Below are 27,560 nucleotides of genomic sequence, written 5' to 3'. Positions count from 1 at the left end.
ACAAATGGGAATGAGGATATGGAGGTAGATATTACCATATCTGAGGTAGAAGCGAAACTCAAACAGCTTAATGGGACTAAATCGGGGGGCCCAGATAATCTTCATCCAAGAATAATAAAGGAATTGGCACCTGAAATTGCAAGCCCATTAGGAATAATTTTTAATGAATCTGTAAACTCAGGAGTTGTACCGTACGATTGGAGAATTGCTAATACAGTTCCTATTTTTAAGAAAGGAAAAAAAAGTGATCTGGGTAACTACAGGCCTGTTAGTTTGACATCTGTAGTATGCAAGGTCCTGGAAAAAATTTTGAAGGAGAAAATAGTTAAGGACATTGAAGTCAATGGTAAATGGGACAAAATACAACATGGTTTTACAAAAGGTAGATCGTGCCAAACCAACCTGATCTCCTTCTTTGACAAAGTAACAGATTTTTTAGACAAAGGAAACGCAGTGGATCTAATTTACCTAGATTTCAGAAAGGCATTTGATACCGTGCCACATGGGGAATTATTAGTTAAATTGGAAAAGATGGGGATCAATATGAACATCGAAAGGTGGATAAGGAATTGGTTAAAGGGAAGACTACAATGGGTCCTACTGAAAGGCGAACTGTCAGGCTGGAGGGAGGTTACTAGTGGAGTTCCTCAGGGATCAGTTTTGGGACCAATCTTATTTAATCTTTTTATTACTGATCTCGGCACAAAAAGTGGGAGTGTGCTAATAAAGTTTGCAGATGATACAAAGCTGGGAGGTATTGCCAATTCAGAGAAGGATTGGGATATTATAAAGGAGGATCTGAATGACCTTGTAAACTGGAGTAATAGTAATAGGATGAAATTCAATAGTGAGAAGTGTAAGGTTATGCATTTAGGGATTAATAACAAAAATTTTAGTTATAAACTGGGGACACATCAGTTAGAAGTAACAGAAGAGGAGATGGACCTTGGAGTATTGGTTGATCATAGGATGACTATGAGCTGTCAATGTGTTATGGCTGTGAAAAAAGCTAATGCGGTTTTGGGATGCATCAGGAGAGGTATTTCCAGTAGGGATAAGGAGGTTTTAGTACTGTTATACAAGGCACTAATGAGTCCTCACCTGGAATACTGTGTGCAGTTCTGGTCTCCCAGGTTTAAAAAGGATGAATTCAAACTGGAACAGGAACAGAGAAGGGCTACTAAGATGATCCGAGGAATGGAAAACTTATGAAAGGAGACTCAAGGAGCTTGGCTTCTTTAGCCTAACTAAAAGAAGGTTGAAGGGAGATATGATTGCTCTCTATAAATATATCAGAGGGATAAATACTGGAGAGGGAGAGGAATTATTTCAGCTCAGCACCAATGTGGACACAAGAACAAATGGGTATAAACTGGCCACCAGGAAGTTTAGACTTGAAATTAGACGAAGGTTTCTAACCATCAGAGGAGTGAAGTTTTGGAATAGCCTTCCAAGGGAAGCAGCGGGGCAAAGATCTATCTGGTTTTAAGATTCTACTCGATAAGTTTATGTAAGAGATGGTATGATGGGATAATGTGATTTTGATAATTAATTGATCTTTAAATATTCAGGGTAAATAGGCCTAATCCCCTGAGATGGGATATTAGATGTGTGGGATCTCAGTTACCCAGGAAAGAATTTTCTGTAGTATCTGGCTGGTGAATCTTGCCCATATGTTCAGGGTTTAGTTGATCGCCATATTTGGGGTCGGGAAGGAATTTTCCTCCAGGGCAGATTGGAAGAGGCCCTGGAGGTTTTTCGCCTTCCTCTGTAGCATGGGGCATGGGTCACTTGAGGAAGGATTCTCTGCTCCTTGAAGTCTTTAAACCATGATTTGAGGACTTCAATAGCTCAGACGTAGGTGAGAGGTCTTTTGCAGGAGTGGGTGGGTGAGATTCTGTGGCCTGCGTTGTGCAGGAGGTCGGACTAGATGATCAGAATGGTCCCTTCTGACCTTAGTATCTATGAATATATGTTGCATATTCCTCAGCTGAAATCCTAGGGCCAAATTCAGGCCCCAGTTGATTTTTGGGTCCAGATGGTCATACATCAGTGCTGCAAAGGCTAACATTAATATGAGCCTGTGTTCTGAATTGGTTACAGTCTAAACACGGCCTCCACTCCCATCTCATATTGATTGTTCTGGACAGTGGCAGGAATAAATTATATAAAACATGCCAAGTCAGGGACTGTGTGCGCTTATCGACATTGACCCATACCTCTTGGACCCAGGCCCTGCCCTATCTCAGGAGAGCAGCTGATTTTATGAGATTTTGGTCATCTGGAATGGTGGAAATCTTGCAGGATCACTTGTTCTTGTGAAATTGCACCCACATCCAAATTAGAACCACAAAACTGGCCTCTTCCAATGTTGGATCTGACCTGGAACCAAAACAATAGAGGTGGGTTTAGTTTTGGAGATTGAAATCCAGCCACTCCCTTTGAAATTCAAAGGGCTTCACACCTGCCATTCTCCTTTTGACCCCTCTCAAGTAGCAATGGGTTTGGAATGTCATTTGTGGGAAGCAAAATGAGTTCCATACGTTAAAGTTTCTCTCATGGGCAAAATCTGCTCTGGATCTATGGGTGCTAAGCACCTCATACATGGAGGAACCCGTGCAATACTGCTGTTGGATGGGCAGAATTTGGGAACTCATGCAAGAGGTGCACATCCTGAACATGGCACAAGTCTGCAGGGGCTTCCTGTGCAGTTTTGAGGAGGAGTGAAAATGAGGCCTAGGGTCAAATCAGTGGAAAGTTCTTGGCCAGAAGATCAGCAAAGATCAGCTGACATGAATATTCCTCAATTCTCTTTCCCCACTGTTGCACTAGAGTAACAGAGCCTTATGCATGAATTTTCAAAAGCAGAAAACTAAATTAGCCTCCTAAATTAGGGTTACCATATTTGAACATTCAAAAAAGAGGAAACTCAACATTGGGGTCCTGTCAGCCCCGCCCACAGTCCACCCCACTCCATCCCTACTCTTCCCCAGGTCCCGCCCCATCCCCGTTCAGCCCCGCCACCGCACCTCTCCTCACCCCCTGGCCCACCGCTGGCTTGCTGAGTCCCTCCTCAGTTCCCCAGCCACCGTGGGCCACTTGCCACTCACCTCCTCACTCCCCTGCCAGAAACCCCCATGCCCGCCCTGAGAACCCCCACCTGCTGCTGGCTCGTTGCCCGCCCCCTCACCCTCCCTGCCCACTGCTGACTCACTCGCCTCTTCACCTCCCACCCCCCTGCTCGCCTACTCACCCCTCCTGCCGCAGGTCCCTCAGCTCTTAGGATCAGGAGTAGCCGAGGGGTCTCCATGTGCTGCGCCCGTCACAAGCGCGAGCTCTGTGGCTCTCATTGGCCGGGAAAAGAGCCAGTGGGAGCTGCCGGAGCTGTGGAGCAGGGCTTGCAGGCGCTGGCAGCACACAGAAAGCCCCCCGACCCAACCCTAGGAGGAGCCAGAGGGACCTGCTGGATGCTTCCTGGGAGCCGCGCCAGGTAAGCACCGCCAGGACTCCCCACCTCGCCCCCCGGCAGGTCCCTCTGACTCTTAGGGTCGGGTTGCAGGGGGCGGAGGGCTCTCTGTGCGCTGCTGACACCTGCAAGCCCCACTCCGTGGCTCCGGCAACTCCCATCTAGGGTTACCATATGTCCCTATTTTCCTGGACGTTTTTAGATATTTAAAAATTCCTCCCAGACGGCGATTTAAGAACTAAAAAGCCAGACATGTCTGGGAAAATACGGACGTATGGTGACCCTATCCTAAATCCATATTTAGGCACCTAAATTAGGGCCTGATTTTCAAATGTGCTCAACGCCCAGTAGTTACCGCTCAGGACAATTCTGAAAATGTTGCCTCTTGTGCCTGCAAGTGCGTATTACGCAGAGGTCTCAGGAGCGCTATATAACTCCAGACAGAAACAGGCAGGAGAGCACATGTGGACAGCTATAAAAATTACAAGTACATTATGTAATCCCAACTAGCTAAAGGAATTTGAATGACTCCAAACAAAAAGTGTTCACACACATACAAACACATAATCGTTTCATATGATTTTTCTACTGCATTGTGCACTGAGCTTGGGAATGGAGTAAATTCTCCGCCTCTAGCAAGTTAAGTCTGCATATCTCAGCCCATTGCCGAGGAATCATCATGGGAACCGAACTCTTCTCATTCTTAAGAAATGAAATCTAGAGCTACTTTACACTACAGTTAGACACCTGTGGGTGGCCCGTGCGAGCTGACTCGATCTCATAGGACTTGGGCTAAGGTGCTGTTTAATTGCAGTGTAGACATTCAGGCTCTTGCTGCAATATGGGCTCTAGGATCCTGCAAGGTGGGAGGGTCCCAGAGCTCGGGCTGCAGCTCAAGCTTGAACGTCTACACTACAATTAAACAGCCCCTTAGCCTGAGCTCTGCAAGCCTGAGTCAGGTGGCACAGGCCAGCTGCAGGTTTTTAATTGCAGTGTAGACATACTCTAAGAACCCAAGTCAACATCTGTCTTCTATACTTTATCAAAAATAAGGAAGAAGTGAATCTGGTGCAGAGAGTTTCTCCACCCTAGGGTCCAACACAGAAAAGGTCCTGTCACCTGTCAAATTTAAGTTGCAATGATGGGATCACTAAAAGGTAGATGGTGCATGAGGACAGATGCTTATCTGGATGAGGCTCAAGGGTGAAGTCTCAAATATAGCCAGGGGCTACAAACTACACCCTTAAGAGCTTTATAAACCAACAGTGGCAATGTGAAGCCAATCCATCACTTGAAAGGAGGCCAGCAGAGAAAATGCGTGGTATGCGACTAGGATCACGAGTTTAAACCAGTGGACAAATGTGTTGCTGCATTCTGAACAAGCAGGCAATGGAGATGCTTTGCATCAGGGAGCCCTATTTAGAGGAAATAACAGGAATCAATCTTCATGGTCACAAGGACATGTGTTGTTGTTGCAGGGTTATGATGTGATAAATAAAGGGTACAGCCTGTACAAATTGTATGCTGGGGGAAACCTCTTAGTACACTGTCACCCAGTGGCTTCCCACAGCTGACAGGGACATGAATGTTCCTTGCTGCAAACAAGTCCCCTCAGTAAGTATAAGGAAGAAAGAGAGAGTAACTTCATAATAATGAGAGTTTTTCTGTGGCTAAGTGATGCAAAATTTTTTAAATGAAGAACACAGTAGTGTATAAAACATGTGCCCCATTGTCATCATAAATATGTAGATATGATAGACAAATACTTTGAAAGTAAATGTATTCCACCTGGCCTAAGCAAATACAGAACAGTGCTCCTATTGGAGTCCATACGGGTTTTGCCATTGATTTCAATGGGAGCAGGCCCACAGCTCTAGAATTGAGTCTCTTGTGTTATTGCTGAGATGGAGCGATGCACATTCTCAGCTTTCTATTAAAAAAATCAAAGAGAAATTCTGCAGTGAAAATTGGGACTAGTGAAAAGAGACAGATGGAAAATAGAGTTAAAGCTTGTCACTTATTCCCTAGCCTTCTTTCCATTGGGTGGACATTATGTTTCTGAATGGTTTCTTGTAGTTCAGTTTGATGAAATTGGCCTGTCTGGGCCAATGCTATTTGGGGAGAAAATCCCAAGGGTTTGCTTTTGCTTGTGGCATCTTAAAAGCAATTCCAAAGGTGGAAAGTTCAGACAGCCTTTCTGGGAACAGAGACAGAAAATATCTCAGTGTGAGTATTCTAAAAAGAGTTATTTAAGCCCGTGTTATTTTTAAATATTTTTCCATGCGATAAGTGAATAGATGCATTTTCTTTTTCTTTTTATTTAAATTAACTTTGAATTTAATGCTACTCCCCAAATACTCTATAGTCAGAATGTAGAAATTTACACAACATATGGATCTGTCAGCATCCATACAATTATTCTCTCAATCTGAATTGGCCCCAAACTGAAACACTGGCTCAGTACTCTCTCAAACCTTTGGAGCAGTTTGGATCTGGACTTTGTGGCTCAGGTCCATCTAAGATTGAGCTGTTCTGTCTCCCAGAAGCAGATACTGGGACTGATTCTCCGCTGTGTTCATGGATACCCGTTCAAAGTAGTCACAATGAAATGCTGCTACTGTGACTCCTTGGCATTTTACATTCGCTTTGCAGAAGGGTAAACAACAATAATATTGAGCAGTTTTAGAGAACTCTGTATGCTCAAAGCATTGAGCAGACCTTAATTCATCGGCCATGAGGTAAGTGAAGTTATCCCCATTTACAGATGGGGAAACTAAAGGCAAGAAAGGTGAAGTGATTTGCCATGGTCACAGAGTGAGTCAGGGGGAAAAGTGGGATTAGAACTCAAGACCAACACTGAACTCTTTCTTCTGGATGACACTGCCCTTGCTTCTATAAAAATGCATATAACAGTGCAGTGGTTCTCAAAGCCAGTCCGCCGCTTGTTCAGGGAAAGTCCCTGCCAGGCTAAACCAATTTGTTTACCTGCTGTGTCCGCGGGTTCGGCCAATTGCGGCTCCCACTGGCCGCGGTTCGCCGCTCCAGGCCAATGAGGGCTGCGGGAAGGGCGGCCAGCATGTCCCTTGGCCCGCGCTGCTTCCCGCAGCCCCCATTGGCCTGGAGCAGCGAACTGCAGCCAGTGGGAGCCGTGATCGGCCGAACCTGCAGACGTGGGAGGTAAACAAACCGGTCTGGCCCCGGCAGGGGCTTTCCCTGAACAAGCGGTGGAGCAGCTTTGAGAACCACTGTAATAGTGCATATTAAATTAGGTTCACATGCCCTAAAATTGGTCCATGGGGAAGAAAGGAAACATCTTTCTTACTGTGACACTCCCTAGGATTGTGAGACACCTCATCACCACCTGCCCTAAGTGTGAAGAAAGTCTGGTCTGTACATGAGTTCCCTTAAACCACCAGCCTCAGGCAACACAAGCACCGCCTTCCAGGCCTCACTCTCTCTACAGGGGAGCATCAGGCCCAACTCCTCCCAACATTCCTTTAGTGTCCAGCCCCGTACCCACTGAACTGCACAGAATTACCAGGCCTGCTGCTTCCTGAAAGGAACAGTACACTGCAGTTTATTACTTATTCCTTGGAACAAAGCTCTGTTAAACACACAGCTCTTAGATGCATTTATAGTGCAAACAATAAACTGATTATCAAAGATCAGAGGTTCAAATGATAGTGAGTATGAAGAGTGGAAGCAAATGGTAACGTATAAAGAAGATCACGCTTTCTAGAGATTAAACTTTAACTAACAAGTCCAGCTAGCTGTCTAAAGAAGCTTATCTCACCCAAAGTTTTCACCAGCATTTTCAACGAAGCCTGGATGAGACCCCCTTTTTCATGAAGCAAACTCACTCCGTTTACTTCCTAGCTGAAGGATGCCAGAGTGTCTTCTATGTCCACCAAATATACGTGAGCAGACCTCTGATGTGCACTCCTTCCCCCCCGGGCTCCTCCACTGTTTATTTCTTCCTGTGACCTTCTTCTCTTTGATGTTTTCACAAAATCCTTCATTAGCTTTCAGTTCAGACTGGTGAGAGGAGACCCATTGTGAACTGTATAATACCTAATTGACATGTAAACAGCGGGATAGATTAATATTTCTTGTCTGAAAGAAAACCTGTTTTTTACCTTTACTGGTGACCAGTCCCTAGACACAGACTTTAAGAAAATAATTTTCAGTGTATATATATAACTCTTTACATAACATCCTTACATGTGTTTTGCAATGACAGTTATGACCCATGTGACACTGGCTTTTATTTGAGACCTCACATGACACTCTTTGGTGAACTAGGTTGTACATGCCAGACCCTTATGCACCCCCCCGGTGCCCCTTACCAGTTGGCACTAATAGATTCCTGGCTCACACTTACCTTTTGGCCATGTAAGTGCTATTTAACTCAAAAACATTATTATTGTAATTGCTTCTTATATGGATCAACATAGCAGGTGCCAGAGACAGCCCGAGCAAAATACAAGAGGATGTTTTCTCACATTGCGCTAGATTCTTGCCCCCCCCCACCCTCCCTGCTTTGTACTGCCTCAGTAGTGAAAAGCTCCCCTGAAGGGGCAGCTGAGGCTTCTCCTATCAGCGATGGAGTGGGGAGGGTTTCAGGTGCAGGGAGGCGGTTTTCCCAGAAGCAGGCTGGAGTGCACAGCATCCCCCATGACCCTCAGCCAGTCCAGTGGTCCATGTGGTATCACTTCAGCCAGTGTAATTTAAAGAGCCCCTAGGCTGCTTGAAATCATGCTGGGAGCTGTTTCCGCTGTGTTATCCTCAGCTGCACCAAGGAGCTGGCCCATTATTTCTTCACAGCATGAAGAGATGGGCAAACTTACAGGCCATTTTTCAGGAAACAGTGCCCTGAAATTCCAGTGGGTCTCCCCCAAGCTCTCTTTGTTGTGCAGTAATTCATCCTGTTAGAGAAAACATACCATGTATTCCCTTCTACAAACCCTGAAGGCAAAGTTAACTCCCATCGCTGCTCATGAGAACTCTGCCGTCAGTTGCACATCAGAGGGAGAGTAAAGCCTAGAAATCAGGGCGATGATCATAATACCCAATTGTGATGGGTGAAAAAGAACTGCTTGTCAGAAAGGTATAAAAGAAACCTTTAATTCCAGTCAGGATAATCTGTGCTTCAGCTGCGCAGTGGTAGATAGCACAGCACTACCCAGCTTTTGTACTGAGGCGGAGGGAGGCTTTCAGGAAGATAAATGCTGTTCTGTAGCCCAACAGAGGGGCAGCGCTTACTCCTATTGATCAAACGTTGAAGCTGATCTAATGGCCATTGGAAAGAAAATGTGATGCTGCTCAAATGTGCTGTATGAAGAAATCGGGCAGGAAGGACAGTGCCTTTCCGGTGCTAGGTCCCTGTGCAGCTCGAGTCACTCATATCAGCATCCTGGCAGCGGGTCTTCCTCTTTATACTGTAGACTGGACTCTGGTCTCAGTGGGTGCCGCCTAAAGCCAGAACCTGCTTTTTAAAAAAGGTAGCAAAACAATTCAGTGTTCTGCTCTTGCTAGGTCCAGGAAGTAACCATTACCTAGAAAGTATCTTCAGAGCCTCGTAAAGGAATGGATGTTACACTGGCTGGATCCATGAACGGGAGTTTGTACCCACCGTTCGTGAATGGCCAAGAGTCAGAAGACAGGAATTTGGCTGTTCCTCCTAATATAGCAGTTTGTTTGCATAGCTGTCTGACATTCTAAAAATGGAATCAGTGCTCTGCTTAGGTAGCTCTGAAGAAGCAGAGTCATCTGTGTGTGAAACTTTGGTTTCTTGTGTCTTAGCATTAACTGTTATTATTTCTGTCCCTTCCTTTTAGAAAACCCCTACTGCTCATGCCATGAAGGAGGAGAATTTTCTTCGTCGCAGGTTCTCTCTCTGTCCTGCTTCTTCCACCCCTCAGAAAATTGATCCTCGAAAGCTGACACGGAATCTGTTCTTCGGGGCTGATAATGAGATCTACCCACTCAGCCCAGGTCAGTGCGTGCTACATGGCTTCAGAATGTGCCACATGCTGCTCTCAGCCTATCTTCAATCATCTCAAATCTCAGTGCAATGCATACGCACAAACAAACAGTACCACACTTACTGAACTAATCCTCTGGGTGGGTGAGTGTAAGTGGATTTTATTAGATCATCTGCAAGAAACAAAGAGAAACAACTTTATATGGAAGCATGAGCAGGAGATCAAACTCGTTCAGCAAAGGAGGTCCCCAATCCTATGAACTATTGAGCAGTTCCTGCCAAATGCTACAAGCCTTCCGCTCCCATTGATTTAAGTGGGAATGAAGGTCATTCACCCCTCAGAGATGGGGTCAGAACTTTGTTGAACACTGAATGCCCTAAAATTTAAGAAGTGATTTTGGGCATCTCTGTTTTGGGGTGCCCAATTTGAGGAACCTAAAATGGATCACCCTAAAAAGCAGATCCTTTTAAGGCATCACATGGGCACCCAAAAATTGAGGAACCCAATATTCCAGCCCCTTTTGCAAATTGTGATTACTACTTTTAAGTCACTTGACCCTACAGCGCACAATAAACGTTACAAATGCAAATTCTCTTTCACCAATGATCAAAAATATCTTCAGCATTTTTCCTGGCAATATGCTCAGTTGCAGTAAGTATAACACCAGCTTCAAGAGTTCACAATACTTCCTTCAGGTTTAGTCTAAAATTACTAGCAAACATCTGTTCTACAGGAAATGAAGTCATGATTTTTTTGGTATTTGCTGTGCGTATAAATACTCAATCAAAATGTTTCTCTGATTACAGTCTGCAAACAGTGCTTCAGATTCCAGTTTGTAAACATGTGCTTTAACCTTAGATGAGAGAGCAATCATATTTTTGCAAAGTCATAATTTGTGGTTGTCATTTCTGTACTTAATAATCAAGTCTAGTAGCACCTAGTGAGTTGTCAGCATATTGATATTTCAGGAGAAAAGGATACAGCACCTGCAAAAAGCAAGGTGATATTTAGTATTTATATAGCACCCAAAAAGGTACTCGGGGCTAGATCCACAAAGGAATCTATCTAACTGCCTCTTTAGGCACCTAAGTCCAACATTTAGGCACTAATGCCATTCACAAAACCACTGCTCAAGTACCACCTACCCCAGTAGGTGCCTAAACTGCATAGACATCAATGTTTCTGCCAGTGGGCATATGCAAAGCTGCTTAAATCCTGATGCTGCCAAGCTGTTTGGTTCCTGTCACATCTAAGCCCTGGTGGGATTCTCAAAGTAGGTATTTTCTTGCCTTTCTTGCTGGCATGCTTACCTAACACAAAAGACATCAGGGATGAGCATGTGTGTAAGTGCCTAGTATATGCATGTGAGATATAGGAGATACTCAAGTTTGAATCCCTGATTTGGAGCAGGGACTCAAACCTGATTCTCTCACATCACTGGTGAATGCCCTAACCACTGGGATATACAGTCAATCTTGTCCTACTTTTCTCTTTGGCCTAATGAATATTTAGTTATTCATACTGAACGGAACAGTTTCAACAGGAGAGATTAAGACCCACCCCAGAACAGCGTGTAGCTCGGGCGCTGTCCTGGGATGAGCAGACCTAAGTTCAAGTTCTTGCTCCAAATCAGAAAGAGCAGAGATTTGAAAACAGGCTGTCTATGTCCCAGGTAATTGCCCTAGCCATAGGGCTATAATGGCATGGGAAAGGTGTGTGCGGGGGGTGTCTCTTTCTCTTGCATAGGTTACCTAAAGTGGCTGACATCTAACTCCAGGAGAGGGCTTATGGCTGAGAATCCCAAGTAGAGGGAGGCACCTTCCTCTGGCCCAGAGTTAGGCACCCAACTCCCTTTACCTTGGCCCTTCTCTGTGGCATTGTTTACTGCCTAGTTAGGCAGTTCCATGCTCAGCTTGCTGGCTTCTGGTTCCCTTTCTTAGGCACCTAATTCTCTCCATGGAGAGCCTGAGCTCCTAACTCTGGGCTGTGAATTCTACTGGGCAGCAGGCACCAAAGAGACCCCTTTGTAAATCTGGCCCTCAGTGCTTCACAAACAGAGAACAAGGTCAGATTTGGAACCAAAGAACTGACAAGTGAGGGGTCAATCGTAGGCCTGGCCGAAACGCTGCATTTTTGGTTTGGGGCAAATTTCAACATTTTGACCAACAAAATTAATTACAATTCAGAACAAAAATAACTATTATCAAAAGTCCCTTAAATTGGAATTTCCTGAACAAAAAAATCAGTTTTGGAAAAAGTGTTCAGGATTTTGGAATGTTGTTTCAGAGTTTCAAAATTTCATTTTCAGATTTTATTTCATTCGTTTATACTCTTACTTTTGTATTTTTACATTATTTCATGACCTGTCAGTAGTGCTAGGTTAGGGTTAACAGTATACATGAAAAGAAATTCTTTTTGCGAATACAGACTAACACGGCTGCTACTCTGAAACCTGTCTGTATATATTAACACTATGTAGGGTTGTTAGTAGTACCATTGACGTGTCGTATTATGCTATAATGTTCTACTGTAAAATTCATTAAGGGCAGCTGCGACTTTGTGCCAATTGAAACATCTTATCTTCTGTAGGTCCAAACGTCTCCTGTTTGTGTTGTAATGAAACAGTTTAACTAGTAGCTGCCCTTAATGAGTTTAAAAGTAAACAAAAATAACAGGATATTTTAACTATCATGTCAATTTGACATGCCAGTTGTACTAGTGCATATTATACAGTACTGCAACTCACATGTCGTGAAACAAGTAAAATATAAACATGAGAAAAATTCCAGAAGAAATTTTGAAATCCAAAATGAAATTCCAAAATCCCAGAATTTTCTAAAACATTTTTTCTGTTTCGAATTTTCAGTGTCAATCTCTTCTTTGAAAAATATTTAGATTTTGATTAAACTAGAATTTTCCATTGAAAAAATGCAGCGCCAGTCCATAATTTAAATAGATCTTTGATTTTAGGTATCAAGCTTGAGACAGGTTGGGCCTGATTTTGAGCAGTGCTGACCAGTTGAAAATTAGTCCACAGGCATCTCAATCTGAACATTTAAACGTTGAGACACCTAATATGTTTGCCCACTTTCAAAAGTTTGATGGCAGATAACTACAACTCCATATAGATATGTGGCAGGAGCAAAAAACCTTGGCAATAGACTAGTTTGTCGTTGCTGAACCAATCCAGGAGCTGGGCCAGCTTTTAGAGTTTGGAAAGCCTATTTGTCAACTTTAGGAAACTTACATTTTGAAGAGCACAGACAAAGGGTTTTCCTGCTGTCATCAGCTTCATCTGCTGCAGGGTAAATGGAGATCAGCTGCTTGTCACCGGGTCCATGCAGAATAATTACCAACAATCTCAAAAATTCAATTAGCTCATCTATGAGGTGCCGAGTGCTCTTTAACACCCCCATAAACCAAAGGGAGCTGAAGGTTTGCAGCAGATGCTCAGCACTTCATGAGTTAAGTCCTCTCTTACCACAGGCTGTGACTCTTTGTCAGCCTTCTACATTGTTTCTCCTTCTTTCTTGTAGAGGGAGCAATGTAATTGGCCTGGTCTAAACCTACTGGGTGTATGTGTGTAACAAATGCAGTGTGCTGGATTAGAGGTTTGTTGCCTTTCTCTTCTTAGCTAGAGGATCCTGCAACATTCGTACAAGTGATGAAAACAGTCACCCATCTTTAATCCCCTCTGTCCTCAATTTAGGAGAGTGTGGGCCAGAGATACAATTTAAAAAAGCACAAATTAATACACTGTTATAACTAAGAGTTCTGGGTGTGTGTCCAGGGATGGAGGAGACTTACTTTTGTCCTCCTTCCTTGGATTTTTATCCCATTTCTTTTTCCTTCCAGTTCATTCTATCTCTATAACACTTCTTAAGTTTGCCTTTTATTTCTTTGCAAGAGCAGACTCTCCTTCTCCATCTTCTATATTTGCTTTTTTCCCCACCCCCAATTCTCTCTTCCCCAGCTCTCTTCCCCCATAGTGTGTTGTAGCTTCCTCTTTACTCCATTTCTTCTGCTCCCTTTTTTCCTCGGTATCTCATTCTGTCTCCTTTCTGAGGGCCAATAGGGTGTCTCTCCTCACTGGGAATCACCTTTCCAGTTCCCCTCCTCCCCTGGGCTCTGGTAGATGCTGCTACTCCTGTGAAGAAGTCTGGGTTTCCCTTCTCTCTGTCCCCTGTGGAACTCTAGTTGTGTAGGCTTTTCCACTGATCACTCCCTCCCTACTCCCAAGTTTGTGTCCAGATGCTGTATTCTCAGCTCAGAGAAGGAACTAAAGTAAGTTGTAGGCAGCCCTGTTACTGGCTGGGAAGGAGCTTGCAGTGGCCTAGCACCATCAGCAGAAGTTCAGCTATTTTTCACACAGAATCAAGTCAGTCATAGTTGCTCTCTACCACAGCTGGGGCAGCAGGTTTCACAAGCCCAAAAACTAGCCCTGGGTGGTTTTAGGACATGTAAATAAATATAGTAAAAAGTTAGTGACAGAGTTTACACCCCAGTCAAACTACATTAGGAAGGTTCTCTGAAGTGAGGAAACTAGTACTCTTGTTTTTTTTAAAGGGGGAGATCAACTGAAATAGCTCTTCTGGCTCTTTGCCTACTGTTACATATAACCCTTCTGATTACTGTAGCTGAAAGAATTTAGAGGAAGATATATTTCTCTGTTTACAAAAGGTACACAAACTGAAGAATCAGTTTCATTATTTTCCCTTGTTTATGGTTTTTTTCCCCCCACATAGCAATAAGGAAGAGAAACCATTTTAGAAGAAAGTAGGATGTGGTTGGAAGACCACAGAATTTGGAAGGGGAGTAGCACATTTAACCATTTATTTTTAATTGGCTATACTTCAGGTGGATGTTCTTTCTTTAAATCAGAGCTTAGAGTAGTCTTCGCACATACAGGTCTCCCCAACGTTGGAAATCCACACCTCAGTTGCTATGGGCACCTGCCTAAGAGCACATACCTGCAGGTGTAAGGTTCATATAAGTATAGTCCCCTGGTATTTCCAGCATTCTGGGTAACATTTTCCTCCAGAAAACACAGACTCTATTTACAGGGGAAGTGTATTGCTGTGTATAGTATCAGTTATAGCTAAAGTTTGAGTGTTAGCTAAATAAGTCCTCATAAAAAGAAACTAAGAGAAAAATTTAAAAACCTTGCACCTTTCAAGTGAATGCATCCAAAGCTCCCTTTAAGATGAAGGGAGAGGGGAATTGGGTTCATGCCCTTTTTAACTTCTTTGTCATGTATAAAGAAGGCTTGAAAATAGTTCATATAAAAAAAATCAGTTCTCTCTTTGCCAGAGAACTTTAGAGAGGACTGGAGAGCTAGTGGGATAATGACATCACAAGCAACAATGAAAGGTTAGGTTTCAGAGTAGCAGCCGTGTTAGTCTGTATTCGCAAAAAGAAAAGGAGTACTTGTGGCACCTTAGAGACTAACAAATTTATTAGAGCATAAGCTTTTGTGAGCTACAGCTCAAAGCTTATGCTCTAATAAATTTGTTAGTCTCTAAGGTGCCACACGTACTCCTTTTCTTTTAATGAAAGGTTAGTAATTGAGAAAGGGATTTTTAGTCTGGCTGATGAAAACCCTGAGTTTTTTTTGTTTAATTTTATGAACACCTATTTAACAAAAATACCTGACAAACTCTTGGATGAAAAGCTCTTTCTGATAGATTCACACCTGCCCACCCTCTCAATTACAGGCTAAGAGAACTCACACTCCAAACCACTAAGAATTCCTCCTGCAGAATCAGAGAAAACAAGACTTGATATAGAGATTTTTTTTTACAGCCCCTGAATGCTTTTCAGACTTAAATATGAGACAGGCATCAAAGCACCACTAATGAGCACTTTGAATTATTAGTTACAAAGGAACAAGAGGATTAGTACCGGCACTGCTACCACAGTTAGAAATGTGGAAGCAGCATTACCTACAGAATGAACTTTGTACAACTTAAAGTGAGTCTCCTTGGAGACAAGCCATTTATGCCTACATGAGTTGCTGAACAAGGATGAGGGCCTTACAAAAACTTCTGTAAGGAGCCTAAAGATACTCCAAGAAATGCCTAGATACCTAAGGAGGTTAGGTGCTTAATATCTATTGACTTTTAAAGGGAGTTAAGCGTCTAACCTGCTGAGGTGCTTTTGTAAATCCCAGGTGCCTATGTGCATCTTTTGGTTTCTAAATACCTTTGTAAATCTGGCCTAAGATCCATACACACAACTAAATTTCAGCCTAACATCTGCTTCATACAATTTTAACTCATTGTGATCACTCTAGCTGGGCATCAGTGCAGGTTTTGCTCCATACTGTCTTGTTAGTTATTATAGCCTATGTTTTTCTATGTAGTTATTTATATGCTATACCAGAAAGATTATGAAGCCATAATTCTCCTATTGTATTACGCTAATCGGTGCGCTCCTTATCCCCCGCTTATTTAGCTTCATGTTAAGAGAAAGTGACCCTAGTAGTTATCAGTCATGCTATTAGATTGTTACTTACTTACTAAGGAAGAAGTAAATTGAACCTGTGAGTCAAGAAATGGTAGTAAGCCTTAAGTTAAAAAAAAAAAAAAAAAAAAAAAGCTGCTACTTTTCCAGAAAGGATCAGGATATTTATTACAACTATATAGCAGAACAAACAGAAAGTATCAACTCAAATGCATAACATATAGTATATAACCACAGGCTATATTATGACAGGCTGTCTCCAGAATGTTTTTAGCACTCAGAAAAGTGTGATTTCACTACTCTTTCACTAAGAGCAATTAATCTTCTTTCTGGACCCATTGCTATTACTGAGCTCAGAACATTTGCTTTATCCTTTTATAGAAGCCTTTCCCAGCATGCTGTCTGTCTTAGTAGCTAGCCCTTTAAATTTGTGAGGGAATGAGTTGTAGCTCTAATATAGTCATTTTGTGGTTTCGGGGGAAGGAACTACTGCTTTTTAAATGCTGGTAAGTGTTTGGCTTCTCTTATGTATTTGCTTATTTTTCTTTTCTGGGGGTGATAATGTGCTTTCTACTGTGGAGGGGGTTTTATCTTTGGGGTCTGCTGCTTTTTTCACTTTTGTGTTTGATACTGGAAAGCTTCCAAAGATCTTTTGACTCTGCCATCAAAAGAAGGGCTTTCTGTCTCTCTGCAGTGTCACAAGAGGCCTGCTTGAGTTAGTTTGTTAAAGTTACCTGAAAAACTGATATCTTGTGTGAAGTTCTGTGCAATTAATGAAGAGCATAAGGATGCAGTATAACCTAGGGTGCTGACACATAGAAGCATTTGATACATGCTGATAAATGTTATTAGTAGGGTGAACAAGAGGAACATATTCAGCTGTGGGAGAATTCCAGACTGCATAGTGCTATGGGAGAGGGGTAACCTGAATCATAGATATACCTGAGATTGCTTTAACTATGTGAGTTACCTAGTGAAACAAATCCCTACAATCCAATTTCTTAGTATGTATAGCAGCTAGGTGTAGAGACTTTATTTAGGTAACAAGACACAGGGGGAAAGTGTGAATTATATTGTTTAGAAATGTCATCAGAATAAATGTCCATGGGGTGAATAGAAGTTGAGGCTTATGTCTGCCATTAAGTTTAATTGGACTCATAGACCATATGTTGTCTTCCTGTGTAAAAGACCCATTGCATGGAAGAGAACAAATGAGCTAAGTACTGCAACTGCATAGATGTTTGAGTGCATTCTAACCTCCTCTCAGCCTGGGAGGACTGTAGGGATGTGGGGAGGAAAGTGCCAGCAAAGGTACGAAGGGCAAGGGATCACTGAGAGTTCAGGCTCCCATTCTCATGGTTGATCTCTGTGTACTCTCCCTTCCCTCCCCCCTCCTAGCCATGATAGCACAGTTGGGCTGGACACTGTACTGCAATGGGCTACCAGCCTGTGGCTTTTCTCTGTATGAGCTGGGTGTGAGGTTTTGGAGTACCCTGTCTGCAGGGTTGGACAAGGGTATGTGGAAACTTCACCAGAAGCTCTCCAAGCTATGGTAGACTGAGCATAAATTACCCCAAAATCTGTGTGGTAGGGGGCCAACCTAGCTGTGGTTCACAAAGGCATCAGTGAAGTCAGTAGGCACAGGATTTGGAGATTTCATTTGGATTGGGGAGTGACCTGATGCTATGTTCCAGCATAATATGCTGCCAAATGTGACCCCCCCCCTTCACTTCAGTGTGGTAAAGAGGCCTTGAACAAGGAGCTCGGTGTTGACTGGCTGGCTGTGACAAATATATATTGGGTCACCCCAAATGACACTTCCCTGCAAGAGTTGTTTCATTATGAAGAGATGAGGATATGCCACTCACAGAGGTGAACCTTTTAATTTTGGTCTGACACACATTACAGCAATGTTGATTTGAGGGTTTTTTTGTTAGTAAATGTACAATAGGTATGTAAATAAAATCAATAATAAGCCATATTCAGCCAATTGGTTGCAAAATACAGTTGTCATGTTTTCACAGAAATTATGATAGTTACAAATGAAGTCTAAAGGATCTGTGGCTTGCTGTTACGTGAGTGAAGAACAGGAAACATGAGTAAACTACAGATATAAAAACATGTATTAGTGTGTTGTCATTTGCGCCTTTCACAACAAAAATAATATGAAGACCCTGTTTGGCCACAGCTGACTCCCAATAATCACATTTATTAACTGTCTGCAACATACAAGGCCTAGCTCAGTGCATACTGCTGCTCTGAGTGGTTTCTGATGGTTCTAAAATTAGAAACGGTGCTTGCAAATTACTTATGCCTTTATACTATAGTCAGTTGAAGCAGCTAGTTGAGCTGTGAGACTCGTACAGCAGCAATGTGGCTTGGTACACTTCAGTGGAATTTGGAAAACTCTCTGTGACTAGAATATCTTCACCTTCTTTGTGTTCATTCCAAAATTCCATCATAGAAATGCCAGCCCTCAGTTTGACCATGTTTGTGGGAACATGCAAATGGTTCCCAGTGTGGTGTGGTATGTTTCGACAACTTCATAGCTATAAGGACAACATCTTTGCTTCAAAAGACTCTGTTCATGCAAATAATTTGATGGCTTATTGAACTAATCAGTATTTTGAAACATTACTTAAAATGTTAATGGTATATTCAATTGACTTGGAAAAAAGCTGCAGAGGAAGGATTTTTCTGAAGTAGAGAATTTCATTTATCTCTGATCAGTATTTGAAAAGATACAGGAGTTGCTAGTTTGTGATGTATCTTGTTTCTTTCAACTTTACTTGAGATCATGCACAGAAATCTCTGATTGTAATCAGAGGGTCAAATATTTGAATGTTTCTGTGATCAGACTTAACTGCAAGTGTAATACATAAGAAATACTCTTATGAAATGACATTCTCAATTGACATAATGCATTGCCCTTGTTTACTTTGACTCTGAAATTGTAAAATAAGTAAAGAAGTTGCTATTATTATAATTAAAATATTTTAATTAATTGACCATTGTTGCTGCTGTTAGTACTGCTCACTAGTGATACCTGTACTTAAGCATATCTAAGGTTTGTGTAAAACCCTGTTTTGCACAGAAGGGGTGTTTCTTCATTAATTTCTGCATTGATTGCTGCATAACTAGGTGCTGCCTGCCTCCCCATAAAGAGATTTTTTTTTTATAGTCTGTAATCCTGACACAACCATAGCACCGAACATCTTCATAGAGGTGCTCCATTGATAAAAGGTGTGTGTAGACAGGCCAGTAACAGGGTTTCATAGAGTCAGAGACTTTTCAGGTCAGTGGAGATCATTAGATCATCTAGTCTGATCTGTAGAACACCATAGAATTTCATCCTGATTACCCTGCACTGAGCTCAGCAATAATTTGTTGTTGACTAAAATGTATTTCTAAAGTGGCACCCACTCTTGATTTGAAGACATCAAGGGATGGAGAATCCACCATTTCCCTTGGTAATTTGTTCTAATGATTGATCACCGTCACTGTTAAATGAGGCACACATCTTTCTAATTTGAATTTGTCTAGCTTCAGCTTCCAGCCATTGGTTCTTTTTCTCTGCTGGATAAAAGAGCCTGTTACGACCCAATATTTTGTCAATGTTGAGGTATTTACACCATAATTAAGCCACATCTCAGTCTTGCTTTGGATAAGCTAAACTCATTGAGCTTTTTAACCTCGTATTGTAAGGCATTTTCTACAGCCCTTTAATCATTTTTGTCTTTTTTTCTGTGCCCCCTCCAATTTTTCCACATCCTTTTTAAATGTGGACACCAGAACTGGATACAGTATTTATACTGGTTTCACCAATGCCATAATCAGAGGTAAAATCATCTCCCTACTTTTATTCATTACTCCTATTTATACATCCAAGGATCACATTGGGAGCTCACATTCAGTTATTTAGCCGAGTCATTGATAAGTTGACAATAAATGGAGAGTTTGCTTATGAAGTTTGTGGATGACACCAAGATGGAAGGGGTTAAAAGCACTTAAGAGGGCAGGATTAGAATTCAAAATGATCTTGACAAATTGGATAATTAGCATGAAAAAAAACAAATTTAACTTCAATAAAGACAAGTGCAAAGTACCTTCACTTGAGAAAGGACAAATCAAATAGCTAAATGGGGAATAACGGTGTAGGCAGTAAAGTAGTACTGCTGAAAAGGACATAAGGATTGTAATGGATCATGCAATGAATATGAAACAACATGTGGTGCAGTGGTGAAAAAGGCTAATAGCATTCTGGGGCATATTAACAGGATGTTGTATGTAAAACCAGGAGGTAACAGTCATGCTCTAACTCAGCACTGGGCAGCCTCAGCAGAGTACTGTGGCCTGTTCCGGGCACCATGCTTTAAGAAAAACCTAGATCAAATTGGATGAAGTCCAGAGGACAGCAACAAAAATGCTAAAAGGTTTAGAAAACCTGACCTCTGAGGAAAGGTTACAAAAACTGGGCAACGTTTTGTCTTGAGAAAAGAAGACTGAGGGGGAATCTGATAAGTCTTCAGATATGTTAAGGGCTGTTATAAGGAGGATGGTAATCGATTGTTCTCCATGTCCAAGGAATGTAGGACAAGAAGTGATGGGTTTAATCTACAGCAAGGGAGATTTAGGTTAATATTGGGAAAAACTTTCTAACTACAAGGATTGTTAACACTGGAATAGATTATGGAATTCTTGTCATTGGAGATTAAGAACAGGTTGGGTGAACACTTGTCAGAGAAGGTCTAGATATACTTGATTCAGCCTCGTAACAGCGGGGCTGGACTAGATGGCCCCTCAAGTTCCTTCCAGCTTTACTTTTCTATGATTCTGTGACTCTTAATCCTTTTCAGAGTCACTGTTTCCAGGACACACCCCCATTTGATAGATGTGGCCAGTATTCCTTGTTTCTAGATGAATTTAAATGGATTTTGCTTGAATCCAGATCTTTCTGTGGGACTGTTTTGTCCTCATCGTTTGCCATTCTGCCAATTTTTGTGTCATCCCAAACTTTATCAGGAGTGATTTTTATATTATTTTCTGGTTGTTGGTGAAAATATTAACGAGTGTTGGTCCTAGTACTGATCCCTGTAAAGCCCACCAGAAACACCGCCATTCAGAGATGACTCCCCATTGACAACTACTTTTTGAGACTGGTCAGTTAGCTATTTTTTTATTCCATTTAACTTTTGCTTTATTGATATTGTATAGCGCTCACTTTTTAATCAACATGCATACAGTACTCGGTTAAAATATATTCTATCTATTCTGTAGAGAGATTGTTATAGCACATTCATTGCTGCAGTATTTGAGTACCTTGAAGTAGCGTATTAAGCAACGTGACTACACATCTGCCTTTCGGTGTTTATTTTCTCATTTCCCCCCTCCCCCCCGGGATAGAAGCAAATGCGGTGGATTGTCTTGTTTTTGTATGGTTTTTAGATTTGTTTATTATTCAAACATGCATGTTGCTATTCTGTGTGTGTGTTAGAGAAGGCAAAGTCAAAGAAATGAGCCTTGCACTTAGAGTAGACAAGGTTGGCAACCTTTGGCACCAGGCCAGTCAGGGTAAAGCTGTTGGCGGGCCGGGCTGGTTTGTTTATCTGGGAGTGTCTGCAGGCATGGAGCCCGCAGCTCCCACTGGCTGCAGTTTGCCGTTCCCAGCCAATGGGAGCTGTGGGAAGTAGAGGGCTAGCACGTCCTTCGGCCCGCGGTGCTTCCACAGCTCCTATTGGCCAGGAAGAGCAAATCGTGGTCTGTGGGGCTCCGTGTCTGCGGATGCTCTAGATAGATAAACCGGCCCAGCCCGCCAGCGGCTTTACCTTGATGGGCTGGGTGCCAGAGGTTGCCGACCCCTGGAATAGAAGGTGGTGAAGTTTTGTGATTGTCCTGAGTTCCTGGTGGAGTTCATTCCACAGTCTGAGAACAGCACCCCTTGAAGTTCTGCCTACTGCATGCACAAGCTCTACCCATATTGTAGAGAGTTGCACTGGCTTGAGGAGCAGAGCTGTTGACCATGGTTTTGTTCCACAACTTAGGAAATCGTCTAGATACCCTGAACCCAGGCCATCGAGCACCTGAAGATAAGGACCGAGATCTTTAAATTGCTTAGAAATTCTATGGGAAGCAACTGCAGAGAGCTGAGGATGGATGAGGCGATGCCCTGCAATGTTCTGTTACTAGCTGGAGCTTCCCAAATGCTGAAGGCTTCATGCCCAAGTTTATGATGTGGCTATAGTCCAGCTGAGAGGTGACAAAGGCATGAATAATTGAGGCTGGGTCATTGCCCATGAGGATGGGATCGAGTCTCCTAGCCAACTGGAGAGGGCAAGAAAGCATGACTTGTAGCTGCTGCTATGTGAGAACTTAGCATCAGCAAGGAATTCAAGAGTACTCTTAAATTATGGATCTAATTATAGCACAGCTATAGCTCTGTTATTGTTAAGGTTAAGACTGCTTCTATTTAAAGCTCAACTCTAAGTGCTCTAAAGTCTGCATGGTTACTTGAAATGGTTATGGGGCTCTGTTAGGGATTCGACTTTGGGGTATTTGACCACAATTTCCCAAAATATGCCTGGTGTTGGGGGGAGGGACAGCAGCGCAACCACTTTTCTTAAAGTTGACCCATTCTGGCAATGTTTATTTGTGCACAAAAGTGATCAAACCAAGGTTCAGCTCATTGCACCAGTATCTCCAATGCTCAAGAGTTACCCTCAAAAGAGTGCATTGGCACCCACCAGCCCTTTGGGGGAATTGAATTAAAAATGTTGTTTGAAAGAGTTTCTTCTCAACTTAGGTGCCTGAGAAGCCTCACACACCCAGTGGATTACACTGTGCATGTGCAAAGAGAGGCTAACTATTTGTAAAATATCTTCTGTGTCATGGGAACTGTGTAGCTCCCAGGGTATGTTCTGGTCCTCTAATCCAAGCGCTATCCCAGGCACCAACCCAATCTGCCTCTGTCAAAGGTTTACTGAAAAATTGCTGACTTTCTCATTTCTACCATATAATTTTAAAATAAATCAATTGGAATATAAATATAGTACTTACATTTCAGTGTATAATGTATAGAGCAATAGAAACAAGTCATTGTCTGTATAAAATTTTAGTTTGTACTTGCTTCACTAGCCTGTTGTAAACTAGGCAAGTATCTAGATGAGTTGATGTACCCTATAGAAGACTTCTGTGTACCCCTAAGGGGTACGTGTATCCCTGGTTGAGAACCACGGTCTTAATGGTATCAAAGATGGCAATAACTGTCCTTTTGGGTAAAAGAGAAATTAGTTGAAATGGGCTGGAGCTAGGATTGCCAACAGTCCATTATTACAAGAGGCTGACAAAGGTGTGGGGTTCCAGGAAATAGTAGTGGTGGCAGCCATTAGGGTGAAGTTTGTTCTACTAGCTTCCATCTGTTCTCTATTTCTTCCCAAAATCTTTCTTTTGCGACCCACAGAGGAAGGATGGATGGAATGGCTCATTCCCCTCATTATTTTGTCTACCAATTAGGCCTAGTATCTGACGAACCAAAATTGGTTCATTAATTTCTGGTTCAACATAGTCTGCTTTTTCCCAAGTGTGATTTCAGCATAATCCTTGAATTATATCAACATGACCTTTTGTTTGGACCTTCTAATCTTTCCGTCTGGTTTTCTTATGCCTGTTATAACACTAGTTATCGAAACCAACTTGATTTTCTGTTACATTAACCTGCAGTAACAATGTTAGCATGTTGTGAACTTTCCTATACTTTTACAATTGAGTTTACAATTAGGGTAAATTTGTAGGCCCAAGTATCAACACTCCTATAAGGTCAGCAAGTGGTATGTCCTAGCTCCTTTAGAACAGTCTGATGGTTGCAGGGATGTCACCTGAGGTGACCTGAGACCTAATTTGTCATGTACACCAGTCAAAACCCAGCTCCTTATGTGATTATTTAATATATAATTAATTAGTACTTAAATTTTTATCACAATCACAATTTCTAACAACTTAATCTTGCAGTGCTCTATTTTAAAACAACTTTGGCCTTTGTTCAGCGATGTGTAGTCACTATATGTAAGGCAGGCATTGCATGCCCCAGGACCAGCTCTGCCCACAGAACAACTCTATCCAGCCTCCATCACATGGACAAAATGGCATCCTCCACACAACGTGACCTCACGCACAGTGTATGTGTGAGGTCATGCTGTGTGGAGGATGCCATTTTGCATGCAGGTGTAGAATTGCCTGCCTGACTAATATGACACGGCATGACACAGCCTTTGAATAAGGAGCTGGGAACTATGAATAAGGAGCTAGTACCACAACTAAAAAGAAAAGGAGTACTTGTGGCACCTTAGAGACTAAACACATTTATTTGAGCGTAAGCTTTCGTGAGCTACAGCATCCGATGCATCCGATGAAGTGAGCTGTAGCTCACGAAAGCTTACGCTCAAATAATGTGTTAGTCTCTAAGGTGCCACAAGTACTCCTTTTCTTTTGGCGGATACAGACTAACACGGCTGCTACTCTGAAACCTACCATAACTAAGGAACCGTGAATAAGGACCCAACTTCAGCCTTGACTGATGCCTATGTTTGAATTTAGTGCATTCGTGTGATCTGTGGTATATGCATGATGTGGTATGCTCCATGGTAGCATATTAAACTCAAAGGCATAGGACAGGGAAGTGGTGCACATGACAAATGAAGCACAAAGGCAGCTGGGTCCATCAGAGAATGAAGTGGCTATTCTGGCCTTCCTTTTCTGAAGGGAAAAGAGGATTATTAAGAGGAAGGATGAATTAATGGCTAAGGAATTATATTGGTAGTCGGAGATCTGTGTTCAGTTCCTGGCTGTGATACTAGTTTCCTGGGATAAGTCACTTAACTTCCTTGTGTCTCAGTTTCCCATGTATAAAATGGAAATAAATCCCCCTCCCCATCCTCTCCTTTTTCTGGAGGCATTTGCTTTCTTAGGCCAAAGCTTCTGCACTTCACAGCTGAGTAGCATAGGGACTTGTGTCTGAAATCACAGGGGCACGTAACCATGATGCTGGAAGCTGAAGGCATTCACTCCAGCATTATCCTGAGTCCAGAGCACATTTTTGCAATTATTAAATAATTCTGAGAAGCATTTATACTATTAACTAAAGTGACGAGGCTCTGAATTGCTGATCAGTGACTGTAATCAGCAGTTTTCTATACAGAACCTCAACAATTCTGACCAGTGAAATCTTATTGACTTTACAATCACAACTCTGATTATTTGTTTATGAATACAGCCCAGCCAATCAAACAGATTGTTTTCCCACCTATTTTATACTGAAAGTTTAACAGAAAAAATGTCATAAGAAACTTACTTTCCTCCACAAGTTTCTGCCTGCCTGCTTTTCTCATTGCATTTGGCTTCTTAAATGGCTGTTAGATATATTTTTAAGTTTGACTTCTTACTGACATGCCAAGTTTGTTCTTGATTCAGTTGTACAGTTGTTTAATACATCTCAGTTGTTCATCGGCCCAAGCTGGGAATGGTACTAGTGGTACAGTATATAGGACTACTTGTCCAATTTCTATGATCCTCCATCACCATGATATCTGAGCTCTCCTAACATGAATTAACTATCCACAGCACCCCGTCAGTACTATCCACATTTTACAGATGGAGGAACTAAGGCACGAAGGTGATAAGACTTCCCTAAAGTCACACAGGACATCTGTGGCAGAGCCAAGAATAAAGCTTCAAGTCCTGACTTCCAGTTCACTGCACTGAAGGCTCTCGGTGAAATTCTGGTCACATTGAAGTTAGTGGCAAAACTCTCATTTGGCTTCAGTAGTGCTATACCAGGATTTCCCCTGTGTTTTTTGTGTGTCTCTGAGACTTGTCTATACTGCGGTAGGGTTTGAAATTTCTCTACGAAAACCTCTGTGGTAATATGTTGTCACTGAGTCTTTTGGCCACCAGTTTTAGTGGTTATTACTGCATCAAGCATTGTGAATCCCTAACCACTAATAATTTTGAAAACAAAGTTACTTTGGACTTGGGAAAGAATAGTGTCAAGACAAATAAAAAATCTAGTCTAATAGAATGGGTTTTTCAATAGGGGTTATAAGTTTTCCTTTAGTGTAAGGGCATTATTACACAAATTCTGTATTTTTGGTAAATTGTAATAATGAGTGTGTTGTCCTGAATAGAATACATATTTTTATAACATTAAAATATTCAACATGTATGAAATATATGTACTCTTCTTTGAAAATATAAAGCCCTACATAAATGCTAACTATTACTGGTTATATTTCTTATTGTATCCAATAACCTCTTGGTCAGGGGATCTTAATAATTGATGCCAGAAAACCTGTAATCTTTATTGTTTTGTTGTTGTTTAATTATATTTAGATACAGTTCTCTTTCTATAAGATTTATAATTCAGGTAATATTTGTTGAAAGAATGTACCCTGTCAATACATTTAGGTATGGGGCCATGCATTGAGCAAGGAGGATACAATAAAAATATTGAAAAGCTTCTTATTCACCAGGAGTCATTTTGTGCACTAAATGAGGCAGAAGGCCAGTGGGAAATAGTTTGTGACCATGTAGTTTAAGACCATATCTAATGAATAGGGGGCCAAATTAAGAGTGCGCAGGTAGCTTTAATTCTGGCATTTCTCACTCGTTTTGAGTGCTTGAATTTGCAACGGTAACACTTTTTTTTTTTTTAAGTGTTTTTTGGATGCAGTTTTAAATAGTAACAATTGAAAAGACCAAACATTTTAAATAGTGCCCTTGTTATCTGAAACTCTTACAGCAAATCTGTAATGTTTTCGGAAGTTAATTTGCATATGGACTAGGTTATTTAAAGCAGCACTGTCTTCCTGGAGCTGCCTGCTACGTCTATTGCCTATGACCATTTCTCCTACTCTCTGTCAGCAGTGGTCTTTTTAGAGTAATTGCTTGGAGTAGCCATGACTTTCCACAGAAATTCTCAGTTTCTTGTTTATACTGCTCTGTTGCAGGAAAAGACATGGAAGGAAACAGTCTGTCAGTGCTGAAGGATGAGACTCCACAGACTCCAATCTCCATTAGTAAGGTATTGTGGGGATTGTTCTTAGTTTCATTTGCATCTCTTCGCAGCGTGGGTTATTAATCAATTGTTCCATTTTTAAACCCCTCCAGAGAGCATCTTTGGCAGTACATACAGTAATGCTGTGTGCAGGTGTGTGTGTCTGATATGAAAGAGAGCATGCTTAGAAGGATACAGATGAATCAATGCCTTATTGTATGTCTGTACAGCACCTAGTCCAATAGGGCCATGATTGTTTGGGGTCTTGGAGGGGCAAAGGGGCTACTATAATGTAGATATTAATAATGATCACTATAAGGTTGCTATTTAAGAGGCATCCCCTGAAACAGTGTTTCTGGTCAGAGAGGAGAGCCTAAAACTTTTATTACGTTGTACAGCATCCACCACAATGAAACCTCTGGGCATTAGTGCAGTACAAATAATTAATAAGAGCCAAAATCCCAGATCAAAACATTGCATCTGTATAATAAGCCAAGCTGAAAACCTGGACCTGAACGCTCCTGAATTTGGAGTTCAAAATCAGGATCCAAACCTAAAAAATTCTGCCTGTCAAGATTGACTCAATGTAGCTATGGGATCAACC

The 27,560-nt window shown here is 41.9% G+C and overlaps 1 protein-coding gene across 8 annotated transcripts in view; it reads left to right on the top strand.

The window, feature by feature from the left end:
* OSBPL5 (oxysterol binding protein like 5) overlaps positions 1-27,560 on the top strand; it is a 219,407-nt gene that overhangs the window by 110,842 nt on the left and 81,005 nt on the right. For 4 of the 8 annotated variants that reach the window (XM_038406906.2, XM_038406908.2, XM_038406909.2 and 1 more), the window contains 2 exons: positions 9,304-9,460; positions 26,910-26,983. In XM_038406906.2, coding sequence (XP_038262834.1) covers positions 9,325-9,460; positions 26,910-26,983 — 210 coding nt within the window. In that variant the 5' untranslated portion in view covers positions 9,304-9,324. Of the gene's footprint in view, positions 1-9,303; positions 9,461-16,342; positions 16,419-25,567; positions 25,697-26,909; positions 26,984-27,560 lie in introns of those variants that run through there. The other 4 variants (XM_038406915.2, XM_038406913.2, XM_038406910.2 and 1 more) reach the window with 3 other exon arrangements.

This window comes from Dermochelys coriacea, chromosome 6, assembly GCF_009764565.3.
Source record: "Dermochelys coriacea isolate rDerCor1 chromosome 6, rDerCor1.pri.v4, whole genome shotgun sequence".
Classification (NCBI taxonomy): Eukaryota; Metazoa; Chordata; order Testudines; family Dermochelyidae; genus Dermochelys; species Dermochelys coriacea.
The sequence above is the reverse complement of the archived record's forward strand: the minus strand, read 5'-3'. Positions and strand labels throughout refer to the sequence as shown.